This window comes from Bubalus bubalis, chromosome 2 (assembly GCF_019923935.1).
Source record: "Bubalus bubalis isolate 160015118507 breed Murrah chromosome 2, NDDB_SH_1, whole genome shotgun sequence".
In the NCBI taxonomy this organism is placed as follows: Eukaryota; Metazoa; Chordata; class Mammalia; order Artiodactyla; family Bovidae; genus Bubalus; species Bubalus bubalis.
Window position 1 is genome coordinate 184,931,010 of NC_059158.1, and position 21,574 is coordinate 184,952,583.

The 21,574-nt window shown below is 51.8% G+C and overlaps 1 protein-coding gene across 9 annotated transcripts in view; it reads left to right on the forward strand.

Moving 5' to 3' along the window:
• The window catches only part of TMCO4 (transmembrane and coiled-coil domains 4), a 103,512-nt gene that overhangs the window by 24,232 nt on the left and 57,706 nt on the right, over nt 1-21,574 (forward strand). For all 9 annotated transcript variants that reach the window (XM_025278830.3, XM_025278834.3, XM_025278831.3 and 6 more), the window contains 3 exons: nt 6,721-6,895; nt 7,623-7,650; nt 18,541-18,673. In XM_025278830.3, coding sequence (XP_025134615.2) covers nt 6,721-6,895; nt 7,623-7,650; nt 18,541-18,673 — 336 coding nt within the window. The remainder of the gene's footprint in view (nt 1-6,720; nt 6,896-7,622; nt 7,651-18,540; nt 18,674-21,574) is intronic.

A 21,574-nucleotide genomic window follows, 5' to 3' on the forward strand; every position in this document is an offset into this window, starting at 1 on the left:
CCAGGTGTCTGGGTTTGTGTGTTTTGTTTTGTTTTCATTTTTATTCACTTATTTATGTGTTTATGACCGTGCCGGGTCTCCGTTACTGTGCTTGGGCTTGCTCTAGTTGCAGCGAGCAGGACTTCTGCCTGACTGCCGTGCACATCACCTCACTTCTCCTATTGCTGAGCGCGGGCTCTAGGGCGTGCCGTCTTCAGCAGTTGCAGTGTGTGGGCTCCATTCCCCAAAGTGAAAGGGAAAGTCGCTCAGTCATGTCTGACTCTTTGTGACCCCGTGGACTATACAGTCCATGGAATCCGCCGGGCCAGAATACTGGAGTGGGTAGCCTTTCCCTTCTCCAGGGGATCTTCCCAACCCAGGAATCGAACCCAGGTCTCCCGCATTGCGGGCAGATTCTTTACCAGCTGAGCCACCAGGGAAGCCCAAGAATACTGGAGTGGGTAGCCTATCCCTTCTCCAGCTGATCTTCCCAACCCAGGAATCGAACCAGGGTCTCCTGCATTACAAGCGGATTCTTTACCAACTGAGCTATAAGGGAAGCCCTGGCATGTGGAATATTCCAGGACTAGGGGTCAAACTGTGTCCCCTGCATTGGAAGGCGGATTCTTAACCACTGAACCACCAGGGAAGTCCCCAGTTGACTGGTTTTAAGAGTGGACGGATGGGCTAAGTGCCACGATGGGGGATAGGTTCAGTGAGTGTTTGGAGTCGGAATAGTAGAGTGGCTAGGAGCATGGGCTTGGCCTTCAGGGATTTGCAGGGGAAAGTTTGGAGGGCCGGAGGAGGGTTGTTGGAAAGCTGGTGAAGTTGTTTGGAGAAACCAGGACAGTGATCCGGAGGTGGAGGAACAAAGGTGAGGCAGCCTTTTTCTGGAGCTGGGGACAGCTTGGGTGTTGTGGAGGGGCAGATGGAGCCCCCAGACTGGGACGGAGGGCCTCGGAGCACACAGATAGTGTTGCTGAGGCCGAAAGTGGTGGGTTTTGGGGACAGGAAGTAGAAGAAGGTTTCGCTTCTGCATTATTTCCAGGAGCCGCGCCCCCTCAGTCCCAGCATGGGCCCCTTGAGTAAACTCCTCTGTGCCTTGAGTCTTAGCTGGGCTTTTTTTTTTTATCTTTGTCATCCTCACCAAACCAAACACTTGTGCGTATTCATCTCCTTGGGGGTCACCTCCAGGAAGCCTTCCCAGACCCTCCTCACCTCCCGGACAGGATGCGTCTCCACCTGTCTGTCCAGTGACCTGCCCCCATGACCACCGGCATGCTGCACTGCAGCTCTTCCCATACCTGCCGCCCCACTCCTGTCCCTGGAGGGCAGGAACTGCCCTGTTCATCGCTTGAGTGCCCAGTGCCTTGCACACAGCTTGGTGTAGCGAAGACAGTAAAGATTTGTGAAAGGAAGGAATGGATACATACTGACTCTGTTAGCACAGGAGACAAACCACGGGATTTGGACTCAGATCTGGGTTCAGATCCTACCCCTGCCACTTTGCGATGACATGTGACCCCTGGCAGGTTATTTGGCTTCCCTAAGCATCGGTGTCTTCAGCTGTAAAGTGCGGCTAGTGATGCCCACCCTGCAGGGTAGTTCCAGAGTCAAATGAGATAATGTAGGTAAAGCATGTAGCGCACTGTTTGGCTGCTGCAGTACCGTACATCACACCCTCACAGAATAAGACTCGAGGCGAGAAGGGGAGGATGAGGATGCTCTGCAAGTCTCTCTCATTAGGGAGGAACTCTTTCCCAGGATACCCTGCAAAGGCTTCCCCTTTTATGTCATTGGTTAGAGCCTTGCCTGGAAGGGAGGCATGGAAAAACTAAAGACACTTGTCATTCTCTGTCTCCATCATGGGAGGGGGCTTCTACTGGCCCAGAAGAAGGGGCTGGAGAATCACTGCTGCTGAGAAGCGGCCATCCATCAGAGAGGGTGGTCCTGGGGAAGGAATGTCTGGATGGCCCCTGCAGAGCCTGGCACAGAAAGTAAAGAAAGTGAAGTTGCTCAGTCGTGTCCAGCTCTTTGCAACCCCATGGACTGTAGCCTGCCAGCTTCCTCCATCCATGGGATTTTCTAGGCCAGAGTACTGGAGTGCGTTGCCATTTCCTTCTTCAGGAGATCTTCCCAACCCAGGGATTGAACGCTGGTCTCCCGCATTGTAAGCAGACCTTTACTGTCTGAGCCACCAGGGAAGTCCTGGTTTCTTTCTTTCTTTCCTTCTTTCTGGAGGTTAGAATTTATCTCATTGGGTGTTCTGTTCCCAAGCAAGCAAGGGCCCAACTCCTGCAAGGGTCCAACTCTCTCCCTGCTCCAACCCATACCTGTGCCATACTTCAGTTCAGTTCAGTTCAGCCGCTCAGTCGTGTCCGACTCTTTGCAATCCCATGAATCGCAGCATGCCAGGCCTCCCTGTCCATCACCAACTCCCGGAGTCCACCCAAACCCACGTCCATAGAGTCGGTGATGCCATCCAGCCATCTCATCCTCTGTCATCCCCTTCTCCTCCTGCCCCCAATCCCTCCCAGCATCAGAGTCTTTTCCAATGAGTCAACTCTTTGCATGAGGTGGCCAAAGTACTGGAGTTTCAGCTTTAGCATCATTCCTTCTAAAGAAATCCCAGGGCTGATCTCCTTCAGAATGGACTGGTTGGATCTCCTTGCAGTCCAAGGGACTCTCAAGAGTCTTCTCCAACACCACACTTCAAAAGCATCAATTCTTTGGTGCTCAGCTTTCTTCACAGTCCAACTCTCATATCCATACATGACCACTGGACAAACCATTGCCTTGACTAGACGGACCTTTGTTGGCAAAGTGATGTCTCTGCTTTTCAATATGCTGTCTAGGTTGGTCATAACTTTCCTTCCAAGGAGTAAGTGTCTTTTAATTTCATGGCTGCAATCACCATCTGCAGTGATTTTGGAGCCAAAAAAAATAAAGTCTGACACTGTTTCCACTGTTTCCCCATCTATTTCCCATGAAGTGATGGGATCAGATGCCATGATCTTAGTTTTCTGAATGTTGAGCTTTAAGCCAACTTTTTCACTCTCCTCTTTCACTTTCATCAAGAGGCTTTTTAGTTCCTCTTCACTTTCTGCCATAAGGGTGGTATCATCTGCATATCTGAGGTTATTGATATTTCTCCCAGCAATCTTGATTCCATACTTAGGAAGCTCTTATCTTTCCAGAAGCTGCCCCAATCTGGTAAATCCCTACCTGATAAGCCGGTAGATATGCGGGGGAAGAGCTTTGCGTACTTTGTTCACATAAAGAAATATTTATGAACCTGAACTGTGTGCCAGACCTGTGCTGGGCACCACCTCCACCTGGGAGGGCACAGGGAGAAGTTATTGTTCTGTGTGCACCCCCCTCCCAAATCCACATCTGGTCTTAAGCACACAGGGCTGTGGCTGAGCCAGAAGCATTTGCCTTGGGGGTGTTTCCTTCCTGAAAGTTGAGCGTGTGTGCGTGTTAAGTCACTTCAGTCCTGTCCAACTCTTTGTGAGCCTGTGTAGCCCGTCAGGCTCCTCTGTCTCTGGGATTCTGTGGGCTTCTGTGCTGCAGCGCAGCATGTGCAGCCCTTTCCACGTGGTTGATCTGAGTCGTCTTAAGACCCAAAACACACTTGGGAGGCAGGGCGGTCTCTGCAGTGGTTCAGCGTGGCCTCTGGAGTCCGAGACTTGGGGGCTTGGACCCTGGAGCTGTCACATAACCTCTGTGGGTCTGAGTATCATCCTTGTTTCTCGAATGGAGGTAAAAACAGTGCTTCCTGCCCTTGTGGGGCTGTACCCAGAAGTCAGCGAGCCCATGTGTATGGAGCAGCAAGCACAGGGGCTGGTGGATAGTTGCTCTGCGGTCGCCATGAATTCTCATTGCCATTGATTGTCATATGTTTTGACTGGGGCTTCCCTGGTGGCTCAGACGGTGAAGAGTCTGCCTGCAATGCAGGAGACCCGAGTTCAGTCCCTGAGTCAGAAAGATCCTCTGGAGAAGGGAATGACTACCCACCCCAGTATTCTTCACCAACCACATCAGAAGCATTACCAAGACCCCGCCATTCTGCAGTGCTGCTGCCTCGTTTAATAGATTGCCACACTGGCCCTTTACATATGTTCTCATTCATTTGTTTATCCAAAGAAACACCTGTATAGGGCTTTACACCTGCCAGTTTTGTTCTGAGCACGTGACACCTGCTAACTCGGCTAATCCTTTCGACAACCCCATGAAGTAGGTTTCGTCCTTCTCGCCGGTATTTCCAAGGCACAGAGAGGCTGAGTAACTTGCCCAAGATCACACAGCTCACGGCAAAGCTGGATTTGATCAGAGTTCATGCTCTTCACCCTTCCACGCGTGAGATGCAGCGCTTCTCTGCATCCATGGACGTAGGGCCCGGCCACGCCGCTGCCCTCAGCCCCGAGCCCTTTCTGCATACATGTTGACACAGAAACGACACTTGATCCACTTAGTCATCCCTGCCCCCCACTCACACCCACACATCGCCCCAGGGTAATTCCAGTAATTCCAGCGGGGCAAATCATAGTAACTGTAATAACGGTAGCTAACATTTATGGAGGGTTATCATGTGCCGGGTGCTTTTATCTTGTGATTTAATCTTTCTGGCCAATCTCTGAAGCAGCCCTGTTATCATCTTCACTTTACAACAGAGGAAAATGAAGCTGAGAGAAGCGAGGGAGGCTGTGAAGCCAGGCACCGAGGGGGCCAGAACTCTCCCAGGGGTCAGGTTTCAGAGCCCAGCTCAGCCCTCTTCACTACCTCCCTTGGTCACCTTGTAAATAAAATAGTGATGCTGGGACTTCCCTGGTGGTCCAGTAGCTAAGACTCTGCGCTCCCAATGCAGGGGGCTCAGGTTCAAGCCCTGGTCAGGGAACTAGATCCCATACGCTGCAGCTAAGACCCGGTGCAGCCAAGGGAATAAATATGTTTAAAAAAAAATGTAAATAGTGATGCTAACCAACATTAATTATCTACTGCGTGCCAAGCCTTGCTTGTCGTGCTTTATATGTAGCTTCTCATTTAATCCTCAAGCAGTTCTATGAAGTCGGTCTCTTACACCCATTTTCAGGTAAGGAAACCGAGGCACAGAGAGATCAAGGTACTTTCACAGCCTCACTCAGCAGTGAAGGACGTTTCCACCGACTGCAGAGGGGGCCACCCACGTGGGCTGGGCCTGCCTCAGCTGCAGAGAGCCACCCTGCCCAGGGTTCTGCCCACTTCCTGGGGTATCTGTTGTCCGATGACTCTCTGATATGAGGGTATGAAGGCCCAGCCCTCTCGCCCCACTGGGGGACATCTCTCAGGGGTCACCCCATCTTCAGATCTCCCCACAGGATCAGCTGAGACTTCTGTTGAGACTGGATCTCAGCTCCCTCCCACCCACCAAGTTCTTCATCCTCCCTGCCCATCCACAGGTGTTGAACCTGAGGGAATCCCCAGTAATCATTTCAGAGCTACTTCCTGGGAACCTGGACCAAAACGGTGGTGTTCCCAGGATTTGAACCTGAGTCCTGCACCCACCTGCACGGGCCCAGCCTGCAGAGATCTCTCTGCTTGGGCTTTGGCAGCAGCAGCTCTGAGGAATGGGTTGGGTGTGCTGCCTGGGATCCATGGAGACCAGAGCCAAGCAATGCCAGCAGAGAGCCTCCTAAGGTCACCCCCACGACCAGGGAGCTTGGCTTGTTTCTGGGAAACCTTTTCTCAGAACTTGCCTAATCACCTCCCGGCTGACTCTCCTGCTCCACATCCCAGTGGTAGCTTTGAATCAAAGCCTGATGTGGGCTCTGCCAGGGTCCCCAAGATGCCACGAAAGTGAAAAAGTGTCAGTCACTCAGTTGTGTCCGACTCTTTGTGACCCCACGGACTGTAGCCTGCCAGGCTCCTCTGTCCGTGGAATTCTCCAGGCAAGAATACTGGAGTGGATTGCCATTCCCTTCTCCAGGGAATCTTCCCCACCCAGGGATCAAACCTGGGTCTCCTGCATTGCAAGCAGATTCTTTACCATCTGAGTCACCAGAGAAGTGCCCCCAAGATGCCATGGGCTTCCTGCATCTCCTGGGGTCCCTTCTGCCCTGGAGTACCCCATCCATCCCCCACCCAGGGACCCCTGTGGGACTCAGCTCAAATACTCAGTATGGACAGAGACCCCACGGTGATGGTTGCATAACTTCCTCCACACTTTGTCCACTTCTGCGGCGGCCAGCGTGTTTCTAGAAAGCATGTCCATGGCTGTTTCCAACAGCAGGAGGTCTCCATCTGCGGGAAGCCTTTTCTGGTTGCCACCCCTCACCTCCCAGATGGATTCGGGGCCCCCTCTCTGGACTCATCAGGGCTGGATTCCTGCCTCTGTCCTAGCATGTTGCATGGCGCTAGACCAGTTAGTTCCATCTGGGTCTCTACCCCTCAATGAGCTTCTTATCCAAGATCCGTCTTGCTCATTTTTTATTTCACAGCCCTCAGGGCAGGCTGGGCTCAGGGTGTTTGGTCAGTAACTAACTGCTCATTGCCCTCATTCCTATGGTTTATCAGCTCCTTGTGGTTAAAGTTTTGGTGGAGTAAGGTCAGATCCGCTCTCCTGAAATCAGGTTTGGCTCTCTCGCTATGTTCCATGGGCCACAGTTGCCATGGTTTTTTGTAGATGCCAGCTCTTCACATCCCTTAACATGTCTCGTCTTGTGAGTTGCATGGTCCAGGGTCTCAGCTGTGTTTGTCTTTCAGATCCTTCTGCACAGACTTTGTGGCTGGCCTGGTGAAGTGGCTGGACCTGTCTGAAGCCGTCTTGCCTACCATGACTGCTTTTGCCAGTGGTCTGGGAGGCGAAGGAGCAGACGTATTTGCTGAGGTTTTGTTGAAGGACCCCATCTTGAAGGATGACCCACTGGTGATCACTCAGGTACACCCACTGCCCAGGTAGCAGCTGCTGGGGAAAGTAGACAGCTTCCTCTCAGAGTCAGCCTGAATATCACTTCTAGTTGTGTGGGGGGAGTTCAAAGGTTAAATATTGCATCATAATATCTGATGATACGATGATCGATCATTATCGAATATTTACTATTGATTTATTACTTAAACATTGCTTCTTATATGTTAGCACCTTTACTCATATGAACTCATTTAATTCTCAGAGCAATTTTATGAGGTAGATAAAGTGATCATCCCCATTTTATAGATGAGAACATTGAGGCACAGAGAGGTTTAATAACTTGTTCGAGGTCACACAGCGGATTTGAAGCTTGGCCATCTGACTCAGAAGCCCGTGTTCCTAGCCGTTAAGCTGTGGTGCCTCTTTTCGGAAGCATCAGCTCTGCTGTGTGCCCTTGGGCGTGTCACTCACCTCCTCTGTGTGCATTTGAAGAAGGCAGATGCTTGGCCCGGGCTCTCGGTGCCAGCGGAGCACTTTTAAAACAGCCCTTGCCCTCCTTCATCTGACTCCCTGAAGTTCTTATGCATTTGTTTGGTTATGTGCTGGCTTGTTGGTCTGGCTTGCCACTCAAATGCAGGGCAAAGGTATTTTGTCTGCCTTGTTTTCCCACTTATTGTTAAGAGTCAATAAATGTATGTCCAGTGAGCAGGCTGGTTACGTATCAACCTATCGCTAATTCCTGTTACTTTTCCCTCAGGACCTTCTGAGCTTCTCACTCAAGGATGGTGAGTTGATAGTTCCTAAGTTCTGTAAATTGTGGGCACGTGTCTCCCCCTCAGCCAGGGAAGCCAGGGTTAGGTGTTGCTCTGTGGTCCCATGCTCGTGGCCTTTTCAGAGCAAGAAAGGGAAGGGAAGCCAGTAGCGCTGGGGGGCCGGGGAGCTCTCCATTCGTGCCAAGCGCCAGCGGCGTGATGCTCCTTGCGGTTTTACTGATTCCTCACTCCACCCCCCAGTCTCACCTTCTCAGTAGCTCTGGAGCCTGGCTCTTGCCCTCCAAGGTCTGTTCTGCTGACATCAGGGAGAAGGAACACAGAATTGAAAATGACATTCCAACAGCCTCTGCACCGTGTAATAAAGGGAAGTTTCAGGGACTTCCCTGGTGGTCCAGGGGTTAAGAATCGGCCTTGCAATGCAGGGGACACATGTTCAATCCCTGGTCAGGGAACTAAGATCCCACAGCCCACTCGCCATAGCTAGCGAGCCTGCACACCACAACGAAAGATCCCACGTACCACAGCTAAGACCAACTCAGCCAAATAAATAAACACTTTTTATAAACAGAAGTTTCCCCGAGTCTCCACCGAAACTCTGGCTCGTGGGGGATTGGAGGGGTAAGAAGAGGAGGAAGAAGAACAGGATTTCACGAGTAGGCGTAGCACACACAGGAGCGTTGGCAGGAGAGAGCGCTCAGAGGAGGGTCACGGGGGCCGGAGCCCAGTGAGCTCTGCACGGTCACAGGGTCCCAGGCGGTTCCCGTGGAGTTTACAGTCTGAGAAGCGCAGCTCTGAGGCTCAAACCCCAACGTGGCCCTTTTCCAGCCACGCGAAAGTTTTAACTCTGTATCTCAGAGCTGAATGCGGATCACGCAAGGGTGATCTGGCCCAGCCCCTGCTTTTATGCAGGCACAGCCTGAAGTAACACGTCTTCCTTTAAAAAAAAAGATTATTTATTTTGGCTGCACTGGGAGACATGGGTTCAATTCTTGGGTCGGGAAGATCCCCTAGAGGAGGGTATGGCAACCCACTCCAGTATCCTTGCCTGGAGAATCCCCAGGAAAAGAGGAGCCTGGCAGTCGCAAAGAGTCAGAGACGACTGAGCACGGCACAGCACTGGGTCTTACTTGGGGCTCTCAGGATCTTCGCTGCACGAGGGCTTCTTAGTTGCAGCATGCAGGATCTAGTTCCCCAACCAGGGATGGAACGCGGGCCCCATGCATTGGGAACGCAGGTTTAGCCAATGAAGCCGCATGGCTGAGCTGTGGTCTGAGGATGTGGTGGAGCTGGTCTGAGAATCCTCGGCAGAATCCCTTTTATTTCTGCAAACTGAAATGAGGGAGTATTCGATCGTCCTGGATGCTCTTAGAATGAGAGGTGGTTTGCCCGGAGGTCTGGGGCGCGGGTTTCGGGAGAGCAGGGTAGTTGGTCAGCACACACACACACACACGCTCACATGATCGTCATGGTAACGACAAAGCACCGGGTCCAAGCACTTGCTGGGAGGCCAGACGGCTGCCGGGGGCTGTGCAGACTTGGAGTCCTCCCTGCCCCCTGAGGGGTGCTGGGAGGCTTTGTTCCCATCTTGAGGGTCAGGGTCCTCTTGGGTGAGACTCATATTTGCAGGAGGAGTGACTGGGGACCAGAGAAGGGAAGGGGCTTTCCCGGCAGCACACGGTGGCAGGTGGCCTTCTGGTAGGAACCAGGTCTCTGGCCTCCTGGGCCAGCCCTCTGTCCCACGGCCTTATCACGGGGGAAGCAGCTCCTGTGTGTGCCAGACTCTCCCTTCTGTCTCCCAGAGCCATGTGTATCCTAGCCCGCCACCTGCCCGCACCTGCCAATCACAACCCTTCTGAGCGCCCATGAGCACCCCAGGACACCTTAACTTACCGCCCTTTGCTGTGTGTACCCTTGGCCTGGCTCTCCCAGAATAGTTAGAGTGGGTTTGAGGTGGCCTGTCTGTAATATCATCGTCTGGTACTTCATGCCCTCCTGGGGGCTTTCTCGTAGGCAGCCTCTAAACTGGCATTCAGTTCAGTTCAGTCGCTCAGTCGTGTCCGACTCTTTGTGACCCAATGGACTGGAGCACGCCAGGCCTCCCTGTCCACCACCAACTCCCGGAGTTCACTCAGACTCGTGTCCGTTGAGTCGGTGATGCTATCCAGCCATCTCATCCTCTGTCGTCCCCTTCTCCTCCTGCCTTCAATCTTTCCCAGCATCAGGGTCTTTTCAAATGATCAGTTCTTTGCATTAGGAGGCCAAAGTATTGGAGTTTCAGACTGGCATTGCCTGTTAAATTTCTCTGGAGAGTCCCCCCACTTGCTAAGCCCCTGCTCATGCTGGTGACTGCCCCTGGGCCTTGTCAAACATTGTTTCACAGCATCCTCATCCCCATCCTTTCATGTAGACATTCCCCTTCACGGATCAGCAAACTGAGGCTCAGAGAGGTAAAGGAACAGGTCTAAGCTGTTAAGTGGCAGAGCCGACATTCTAAAATAAGTGCTGTTAACAAAAACCTTCTCAGATTTTACCCATAGGAGTTGGAGGGATGCAGAGGCATCCCCATGGGAATATAATAATCCCTCACATCTAAGCCGGCTTCCCAGGTGGCGCAGCGGTAGAGAATCTGCCTGCCAAGGCAGGAGACTCAGGAGATGCAGATTCAATCCCTGGGTCAGGAAGGTTCCCTGGAGGAGGAAATGGCAACCCACTCCAGTATTCTCGCCTGGAAAATTCCATGGACAGAGAGGTCCATGGGGTCACAAAGAGTCGGAGATGACTCAGCAACTGAGCATGCATGTCTAAAGAATACAAGTCTCTGGCAGCATCTGAGGGGTACCTTTGGTTTGTCTCAAAGCCCCTCCAGATGCTGGCATCTACAAATAGGAGCATGGTCAGTGACACACCAGGACCCCCAGTGGGAGCTGGTGGAAGGGCTCAAAAGTTCCCCAGAAGGCAGAGGTAGGTAGCCCCTCAAACCATCCAGATGGCCCTCGTCGGACACAGGTGGGCCCCGGAGAGATGGCAGGTTCAGTTCCAGCCCCCACAGTAAAGCAAGTCACGTGACCATATGTGGTTTTCAGTGCATCTAAAGTTATATTTACACTATACTGTAGCCTGTTACGTGTATAATAACACCGTGTCTAAAAGGGGGTCACAAAGAGTCAGACACGACTGAGCAACTGAACTGAACTGAAAAATCCAGTGGACAAACTTTAATTTTAAAATGCTGTTGGAAAAAAATGGCACTGATAGATGCTGGATGCAGGGTTGCCATAGACCTTCAATGTGTAAAAAACAAACAAACGAAACAACACATTATCTGCAAAGTGCCATCAGGGTAAAGCGGAAGCCTGTAGTTGAGAAAATGATGCCCAGAGTGGGAGCGGCTGCTGTTGTCCTGTCCAACTCTGTCCTTATTAATGAAGAACCAAGGACCAAGACGACAGAGGATGAGATGGCTGGATGGCATCACCGACTCAATGGACATGAGTTTGAGCAAGCTCCGGGAGGTGGTGATGGACAGGGAGGCCTGGCGTGCTGCAGTCCATGGGTGGCAAAGAGTTGGACACAACTGAGCAACTGAACTGAACCGAAGGACCAAGAACTGGGAGCACTGGGGGATCTGCCCGCCTGGTGTTAAAATTCATCAGCAAGTTGCTGAATGTCTCTGCCTCCGTTTCCTTGGGCATCAAATGGGCACCACAGTACTCTTTACCTCGAAGGGCGGTGGTGAGGACTGAGTGGAATAACCCAGGTCAAGTGCTGAGAGCAGAGCTGGCGCCCAGGACGCAGCCCCTGCGTGCTGCAGGCCGCGGTGGCCGCAGAGAAATGGCAAACTCCTGGGAACCAGGAAACCTGGACTCTCATCCTGTCTCCGAGACACTCGTGATGTCAAGTCACTTCTCTGAACTTCAATTTCAAATACGAAGAGGCAAGCGCTCAATGCTACTTCAAAGCAAAACAAAGCTGTCTTTGGTCCTAAGAACACAGTCGAGGATCTTGTAAGGAGAAGGTCAGTGTCATAGTTGGGCCAGTTGTTCAAGGCCTATCTCGTAAGCTCCGTGAGGGCAGGGCTCCTGTCTGGCTTCTTCACTGTTGTTTCCCAGTGTCTGCAATGCTGGTGGACAGATGGTGGGCATTTAGTGTTTGTTGGATGGATGGAGGGATGGTAGAATGGATGGATAGAAGGAAGAATGGATGGTCTTTCCTTAGAGCGCAAGCTTAGGCACTAGCAAGGCGGTTTGTCTGGACTGTAGGGTTAAGCCGTCTTTTTCTGCAGAGACTGAGCGGGTAGGTCACACAGCACAGAAGAAAGCTGTCTGTCTGTGTGGCTGCGTTTCTCTGGGTGTGAGGCAGGGTGGTTAGTCGTGGAATCAGCCCAGGAAATCAACATGAAGAGCTGCAGGTCTCAGAACTTCCTGGAAGGTTGACCTTTTACTGACGATGTTGGGATCTTAGTCACGGAACGATGGCCGTCTTGGCAGCAGTAGGGTGGAATTTCTTTGCACGCTAACCATTTTCTTCTCCTCACCCGGTAACAACCCATGAAGCCTCTGGCCTGCCTAGCTGGAAAAACAAGCCTTTCATATGTTGACGGTTAAACTGAACCTGAGCTCACTAAACCGGGTTTTCACAGTCGCGGCACTGCAGACATTGGGGACTGGATAACTCTTTGTGGTGGGGCCCCGCTGTGCCTTCTGGGAGATTTGGCCACCTCCCTGGCCTCTTCTCACCAGACACCAGTAGCCCTCCCTGACTTGGAACAACCAGAAATGTTTCCATACTTTACCAGATGTTCTTGGGATGGGGGTGGGGAGCACAAAAACGTCCCTAGTGGAGAACCATTGGTCCAGGACCCACAGTGTGGCCAGGTGGGGCTGGTTTACTAGCAGTTGGTGGTCTTCAGAAGTGACCTAGGAACTTCCCTGGTTGTCCAGTGGTTAAGAACCTGCCTTGCAATGCAGGACACGTGGGTTCAATCCCTAGTCTGGGAACTAAAATCCCACATGCTGCAGGGCAGCCGAGCCCACACACCGCAACTAGAGAGACCACGTGATGCCTCAGAGACCCTGATTGCCGCAACTAAGATGAGACACAGCCTACACAAATAAACAAATAGATAAAAGTTACCCAGTTGCTGTGGGTCATGTAACACAGATGGTGAATGACTGTGTAATATATAATCCTTAGATCAACTGCTAGAATAGATAACTGTTATCTCCACTGGGAGGAAATTAGGCTCAGGAGGTTAGGTAATCAGAGGTGAAATTTCAAAATAAGTTTCAAATTCCATTTAAGGCAGTGAGTCTCATGGTGAATTATGAGCCAGAGACGTAGCTGAATCATGGTTCTCGCCCTCTGTACCCTGAATCCAAAGATAGCTTTGGCTCCGGGCAATGGGACCCAAGGAGGTGCAGCTGCAGGAGACAAAACCACCTTCACTGCAAGCCCGGCTCCGCTTTCTGACCCGGTCTTTATGACTGAATTGCAAAGCCTGCCTCGCCGATAAATCAGAAAAGCCTGAGAGGTCATCTTCGATCGTGGTGGAACACACACATTGTCACCTGGTGGCCTGGGTCTCCGTCAGGATCCTTAAGACTCGGCAAGCTTGTTATCGGTATTGAACTGATTGACGCATTCAGCCAGTAAGAACTGAGCCCCACTGCGCGTGCCAGGCCCTCTGCTGGGCGCCGGGAGGAATCCTCCCTGGGGCAGATGCTCATGGAGTGCCTACTGTGTGCCAGCCCTGAGCAGAGTGCTTTTATGATTTGTTTCAGCCCCTCAACAGCACTGGGAGGTAGATGATGCTGGCCCCCGCCCCCTCGTTGTGCTGACGAGGCCGAGGCAGCCCAGAAAGGGGAATCAGCTGCCTGAGGTCACACTGATGGGGAGAAGGAGGGCAGGAGTTGAGCCCAGGCATCATGGTTCCAGAGTCTACTCTTATCTTCGGCTATGCAGCATGTGGGATCTTAGTTCCCCAACCCAGGATCAAACCCATGCCCCCAGCAGTGGAACCTTGGAGTCTTAACCACTGGACCCGCCAGGGAAGTTCCCCACCATGCACTCTTGACTGGTGTTCTCCTTCCAACGAGGAGATGAAATGATAGAACCCTCATCCTTACAGCTGCCTTTAAGGGGATTTGATGAGGCCAGAACCAAGAGCGAGCACCCCGAGAGGCAGGGTCCTGAGGAGCGGCCAGACGGGGCAGCATCTAAGAAGGTGGAGCTGGAGGAGGGTTTCGGAAGAGGCCCCTCGGCTCCCATGACCACTGGCCTTGAACTACTCTTGTTACCACCTGAGTGTCCTTCATTGTCCCCCCAGAACAAGCCATGAAAAGGCAGGAGTCATACCTGGAACTATCTAAGGTCAAGTCCTGCCCTGAGTCGGGGTGCATCTTAGAAGCCCCACCCCTCCAGCCACACTCTCCCCACCAGTGTGAACACCCTGACTTGTAAGTCAGTCCAGCGCCCAATGTGGGGGCCCAGGGGGCATGGGACTGGAGGTAGGTGTGCTTTCTTTGTATGAAAAAGAATTCACTGAGGGTGAAACAGTATTAATATTTCAAATGCTATATAACATGTACAATTAGAAAAGTTAGGGGGAGGCCTTCCCTGGTCGTCCAGTGGCTAGGACTCCACACTCCCAATGTAGGGGGACCAGGTTCAATCCCTGATCAAGGAAACTCGATCCTATATGCTGGATGCCACAGCTAAGACTCAGCCCAGCCAAGTAAATAAATAAATAGAAAATAAGAAGAGAAGAGTTGGGGGAATTCCCTGGCAGTTCAGTGGTTAGGACTCAGCACTTTCATTGCTGGGACCCAGGTTCAATCCCTGGTTGGAGAACTAAGATCCGTCGAGCCACATGGCATAACCCAAAAGAAAAAAGAAAAATTGGCCCATCGAGGGATGGCAGTGCGGTGTGCTGGGTAAGTGGTTGTATGAACGTGGCCTGAGAGTGCCCTCGGACCCTCAGGGAGCGGTGAGACAGGTCCCCAGGCTGACTCAGCAGCTCACAGCCTCACCCCAGCAGTCCTTGCTTCCTAGCATCTAAGGATCTAGGAAACATGACAATTTATCATAAAAAGGGTACTATCAGCCACCCTTTCTCAACCACAGTCCATGGGGTGGCAAAGAGTTGAACAAGACTTAAGTGACTAACACTTTCACTTTCCAGCCACCTTTATCTGAGGACTAATTTATAGAATCACGCTGTGGCTCAGACGGTGAGGAATCCACCTGCACTGCAGGAGACCCAGGTTTGATCCCTGGGTCGGGAAGATCCCCTGGAGAAGGGAGTGGCAACCCACCCCAGTACTCTTGCCTGAAGAATCCCATGGACAGAGGAGCCTGGCAGGTTAAAATCTATGGGGTCGCAGAGTCAGACACGACTGAGCGACTGACACTTTCACACTTGACCACTTACTGCATCCTAGGTGCTGGCCAGGTCCATCACATGTGTCTTCTCATTGCATCTCAACAAAAGCCAGATTAAAAAGATATTCTTGCCCCCATTGTACAGACGAGGAAACTGAGGCTTAGCGAGATCAAGAACTTGTCCGAAGCCGTTCAGCTATAAAGATAATCAGATGAAAATTCAAACACCAGTCTGTGTGGCAACTGCCTGAGTTTCTGCCTGAGTTCCTTTCCTTTGGTCTTGAGGGCAGCCCCCCACCCCCAAGGGAAGGGCTTGGCAGTGATCTCTTCCCAAAGGTCTGGGATGCTGCTGCTCTCTATGGAGGGGCGAGGTCAACCCCAGGCTGGTCACCCCGGCTCCCGAACTCAGAGCTGTACTGAGTGCAGAGGCTGGTTCAGTGCCTGGCAATGGAGGTTGTACTGCTGAGGTTGTACCCCCAAGGAGGTGCATGTGGCTGTGTAGGGAAGGTGGGGCTTATCATGATGCCTGGGGTACACCTGGCATTTAGTGCCAGGCTTCGTGGGTGCTGTTCATCCTTTAATGCACAGCACAGTGTTAGACGGTGAAGTTCAAAGTGCGGTAGCTGCTCTGTTGAGATAAGGGTGAGAGAAGGAGCCCAGGGGTGTGAGTTGTAACCCTGGGTCTGTCCACACACACTGCGTGACTTTGGACTTGTCCCTTGCTCTACCTAGGCCAGGGGGACCAGTTGGACTCCAAGGGTGGAGACTGGGGTGGGTACTGGGGCTGCACAGCAGTTGAAGGCTAGTGTTAACTCCAGCTCCACTCAGGGCAGAGTTCGTGTTCCCCTCCAAGATTTTCCAAAGAGTATACTGGCTGGGTGTTGGGTCATTTGTATGTGTGCCTGTGGCCCATAGCCTAGGCCTACGTGTGGGATGGTGTGGTGGTGGTTGTTCAGTCGCTAAGTCACGTCTGACTCTGCAGCCCCATGGACTGCAACACGCCAGGCTTCCCTGTCCTTTACTATCTCCTGGAGTTTACTCAGATTCATGTCCATTGAGTCGGTGATGCCATCCAGCCATCTCTTCCTCTACCACCCCCTTCCCCTTTTGCCTTCAGACTTTACCCAGCTTCAGGGTCTTTTCCAAGGAGTCAGTTCTGCGCATCAGGTGGACAAAGTACTGGAGCTTCAGCTTCAGCCTGAGTCCTTCCAATGAATATTCAGGACTGATTTCCTTCAGGATGGACTGGTTTGATGTCCTTGTAGTCCAAGGGACTCTCAAGAGTCTTCTCCAACACCGCAGTTCAAAAGCATCAGTTCTTCAGTGCTTATAGCTTTCTTTCTGGTCCAACTCTCACATCCACACATGACTACTGGAAAAACCCTTGCTTTGACTAGACGGACCTTTGTCGGTACAGTTGTGTCTCTGCTTTTTAATATGCTGTCTACGTTTGTCATAGCTTTCCTTCCAAGGAGCAGATGGCTCTTAATTCCATAACTGGGAGGATTAGCAGCCCCGATTGCAAGCCTGTCCGGTGGCTTCCGGCCTTTTTAGGAGCGCCGTGGATGCTGGTTTCCTCCCCTGCAGAGGTCGCAGGAGGAGTCTTCATCATGTGGCTGCTTCTAGGCATGAGTGCCCCAGACCTTCTGAGATCGGGGGTTTGCTAGTTAGAACAAGTGCAGAGGCCCTGGGGCAGGAATGAGCTTGGCTCCTTGGTGGGACAAACCCTGGTGAGTGAAATAGGGACCAGTAGAAAGTGAGGTGGGAGAGGGTGGTAGGAAGGGGTCAGATGGTGTACAGCCATGCAGACCATGGGGGAAAATGTGGGTTTTATTCCAAGTGCATTGTGGAGTTTCAAGTTGGGGAAGAGAAGCTCCCACATTTGTGACTTTATCTTTCAAGCTGCTGTGTGGCAAGTAAAGTGTGGGGGCAAGGGTGAAAGATGAGAAAGCGGGGAGATGGCTGGTGAAACGCTGTGGCTGTCATGGTGGCCGTGACAACAGAGAAGGGGAGCTGTGCTCAGACTCGGGATACGTTTTGGAGGGGCAGCTGTCAGTATTAGCTGGTAGATTGGGTGTCAGGGGAAGGGCAACAAGAAAAATCAAGAACATTGCCCAGGCTTTTGGCCTGAGCCCCAGGTCAGGCTCTTTATTGAGATGGGATGGATTGGCCCTTGAGGAGTCAGTTAGTTGCCTGGCAAGTTGTCCTGTAGCCCAATATTCCTCCCCACCTCCTCCACCACTCACCACCTGCGTGAAGTAGAGCCTCAGCTCCAAGTCCAGCAGTCTGGCTGTCAAGGTCCTTGAAATGACCCTTCCACGAGGCTGACATTCCAGAATCCCTTGCCCAGGAATACCTTGGAAGGTTTTAATCACCTGGCACCTGGGACTCTATATTCCAAAAACTAAATCATGGCAACCTTGACCAATGGAGTATGAATTAGTAGCTAATTATCATCGCCAGCAATTAATCACCATGGCCAAGGCTTATTAATTCCCACAGCTTGATTATGACCTGCGTTCAATGGTCAGTGACCCTAGGAGGGAGCAGGGAACTCCCTTATTCTTGGAACATCAGCGGATCAGTAACCCCAAGACATGACCTGCCGGCGTCCGTCTCCCTGCACGCAGCCAGATCCACATCCAGGGAGGCAGCTGAGGGCAGTGGGACGCGTACTGCCAGACCACAGCTCGCTCCAAGCCCCTCACTCCAGGGAGGACTGCAGAATTACCATGCAGCAGAGGAGGCCGGTTCTGCAGTGTTCATACAGGGCTCCTCGTGGGCCCGGAGTCCTCTGCTTGAAACTTTGTGAGATGACTCTCACAACTTCTACCTGAGCAAAGGCGAATGACCCCTACCTGGGTCATTAATTGAACATTTATTCTTTATGCCGGGTGCTCTCCTAGGGACTAGCGAACACACAGAGTTTATACATATAGGCTTTATACTTCTCGGGGAGAGAAAAACAAAAGTAAGTGGACATGATATCAGACTTGGGCAAGCTCTGTGTGGAACGAAATACAAGGCAGAGGGGTCGAGGGATGTGTGTCGGGGTCAGGGGGGCCACTCTGGACAGGAGGCATTGGAACAGAGACTTGAAGGAGGAGGAGGTGCCCCACAAGATCAGGGGAATGAGCCTCCCAAGTGGTGGAAACAGCCCAAGAACAAAGGCTCTGTAGCAGGAACATTCTAGAAGATGAGGTCATGGAGTGGGCCAGGGGCCTTGTAGTCAGTGTGGCATGGGATTTGGTTTTTATCATGACATCACCTCCTTAAACAGCTTTGGGATGTGAAAATTGGAATCTTTGCTAATTTGACTGCTGAAAAACGCCACCTTGCTTCTGATTCAGGTTCGTGAGTTACCCACTGCTCTGCCCCGGAAGCTGTGCTCCTGTTAAATGCACCGGCTGGGGGCCCTGAGTCTGGGACGTGTCTCGGGTTCGGGTCTCATGCATCGCACTGCAGTGAGCATCTCTGTGCTTGGGAGCTGAACTGACCCCTCCTCTTTCTCTCTCTCTCGAGGCTGCTACGATGCTCGGGCCCGCGTCCTCATCTGCCACATGGCCTCCCTCCTCCGAGCGCCCTTGGAGGAGCTTGACCTCCTGGAAGAGACCTTCCTCGAGAGCCTGAAGGAAAGCAAAGAGGAGGACTCTGAGTAAGGGACCCCTGACCCTTGGCCCCGCCTATCGGGAATAGAGGCCTCCCACTTCTCAGATAACACAGTCCGGTCTGCCCCTCCTCCCGCCTAGCTGAAATCTCAGATTTCCACTCCAGTGGACTTCTGAGATGTCCACCACTTCCACCCATTAGGAGACCCTGAATGGAGAATCCCGGTGCAGCCCTGACTTGCTGTGTTACACTTTAGCAAGTCACTTTCCCTCTCTGGCCTCCACCCTCATTTATAGGAGACGGGGATTGAGCGGATGATTGCTCAAAGCCCTGAGTTTGTGATTTTAACAGCCTGTGTCTTGACACCCCCCTGCACTTCAGTTCATATGGCACCTTGTCCGTGGGTCAGAGTGGCCTGGGTTAGGATCCCTGTTTATTTTTGACCTTGGGCAGGTTGGCCCCCCTTTCTCTAAGCCATAGTATTCTTATCTGTAGTATAGGAATGAAAATAACATCTTAAGGTTGTTGTGGGAAACAGATGCAACTGTATTATCAAGTGCTTGGCCCAGGGCTGGCACACAGCAAGGGTTCCATACCTAGGAGTCCTTACCTTCCCCACATGCCTCCATGCCCGCCAAGGCTGATGGGCTTTGCTCTCTCTGTATGGTCAGGTGTGTGTCGAGGGAAATTTTCCTGGCAAACTTGGCCAGAGCTCAGCTCTTTGTCGAACACCCTACAGAGGATCTAATCCCGGAGTAATAGATCAGTTCCAGTCACAGCCTAACTGCATGCTCCTTGCATCCAGGCATATCTCCCAGCCTTGAGTTTTGTTCAGCCACGAAGAGTTTCTTTGAGCAGCCAGACTGTGCCAGTTGAACCCAACTGAGAATTTAGCTTTGAAGCCAAGCTCAGAACTGCATCCACCCTCCCCCCACCCAACTTTGTAGGGCAAAGGGAGGGGGTTGTTCCCTTGAGAAAGAAGGAAAGTTAATCTGTCGAAATAACCCCAAACAGCCTTGTTTTGACTCCCAGAGCTGTGTCAGTACAGAAAGACCTGGACCGAGCCCAGTGACCATGGTCACAAGGGCTGCCCAGCACCTTTGGATATATTGGACATTTGTACCATTTCAAGTATGCCTTGAAGTGAAAGAAACTCTTGAGTATTGTTTGGAAATCTGTTGTCAGAAAGAAACATATTACCCAGAGGTTCTGTTCCGAGAATACCAGTCATGCCAGATCAGGGACAGTGAAACAGAGCCCACCTCTGCCACTTACCAGCCGTGTGATCCTGGCCAAGTTACTTAACTTCTCTGAGCCTCAGTTTCTTCACATGCAAATGGAGATAACAGTAGCACCCTCTTCAAAGGTTCATGTGCGGCTTAAATGAAGTTTCTATACCTAAAGTGCTTCAAGCAGGCCTTGCAGAGTTGTATGTATGTGTGTTCAGTTGCCAAGTCATGTCTGACTCTTTGTGACCCCATGGACTGTAGCCCACCAGGCTTCTCTGTCCATAGGGATTCTTCTGGCAAGAATATTAGAGTAGGTTGCCATGCCCTCCTCCAGGGGATCTTCATGACCCAGGGATTGAACCCATGTCTCCTACATCTCCTGCATTGGCAGGCAGGTTCTTTACCACTGGCACCACCTGGGAAGCTCTGCACAGACTTACTAGATGATAAATATCAACATTTGCTATCGTACCAAAAGAATTGATGCTTTTGAACTGTGGTGTTGGAGAAGACTCGTGGGAGTCCCTTGGACTGTAAGGAGATCAAACCAGTCAATCCTAAAGGAAATCAACCCTGAATATTCATTGCAAGGACGGATGCTGAAGCTGAAGCTCCAATATTTTGTCCACCTGATGTGAAGAGCTGACTCATTGGAAAAGACCCTGATGCTGGGAAAAATTGAAGGCAGGAGGAGAAGGGGACAACAGAGCATGAGATGGCATCTCATCTCATTGGATGGCATCACCAACTCAATGGACATGAGTTTGAGCAAGCTCTGGGAGATAGTGAAAGACAGGGAAGCCTGGTGTGCTGTAGTCTGTGGAGTTGCAAAGAGTCGGACACAACTTAGAGACCAAGCAGCAACATTGCTGTTATTCCATTGTGGGGCCATTTCCTTGGGAAAATACTCCACAGGTGTCATTTTTGAAACTAAATTTTAGGGACTTTGGTGACCTCTAGGTTCCATCTGTGGTCTGTGGAAGAATCTGGGACCCAGGGAAAGCCTAGGGACTGGTCAGCCAAGCAGCCTGGTCCTCTGACTCTGCTGCTAAGTCTGTGTGGCCTTGGGCCCATGGCTTTCCTTCTCTGGCATTAGCACCCATGTTCTCACCTGTCCAAGAAGAGGATCGAATTGCGTGTAGGTGTCTTTTGACCCTGAGGTTTTGTGTTTCTGTAAGGTGAGCTTCCTGGCACCCTGGGGCGATCCTTTGCAGCCGGGGTTCAGGATGCAATGTCCCACCTCTGTGTTCTCAGGGCCTCTCTGAGCCCTGCGGCCATCCGAGCTTCCCCTCCTGGTTGGGTGACTTCACTTCCCTATGCGTTAGCTTCCTTGTCTCTAGCAGAGGGATAGTGATCGTATCTCTGTCATAGGGCTGTCCAGAGGATTAAATTCATTCATTCTTATCAAAAGCTTGGAACAGTCCCTGGCACATAGTAAACAGCGAATGCCAGGCTGGAGGTTGATACTGAGCCCATCATAATAACATGGTCAACATCTAACCTTTACTGAGTGCTCTCTAGATGCCGGTACAAGATACCGTCTCGTTGGATTTTCACTGCGGTCCCCTGAGGCTTTGGCAGAGGAAGAAACAGAAGGTCAGAGGGTGACGTCACTCGCCCAGGGGTGCCCAGGTGATCGGATTCAGCTTCCTTATCCAGTCTGAACGTCACTCACTGCATCCCCTTCAGGCGTGGCTGGGAACCCCCAGTTTCCTCCT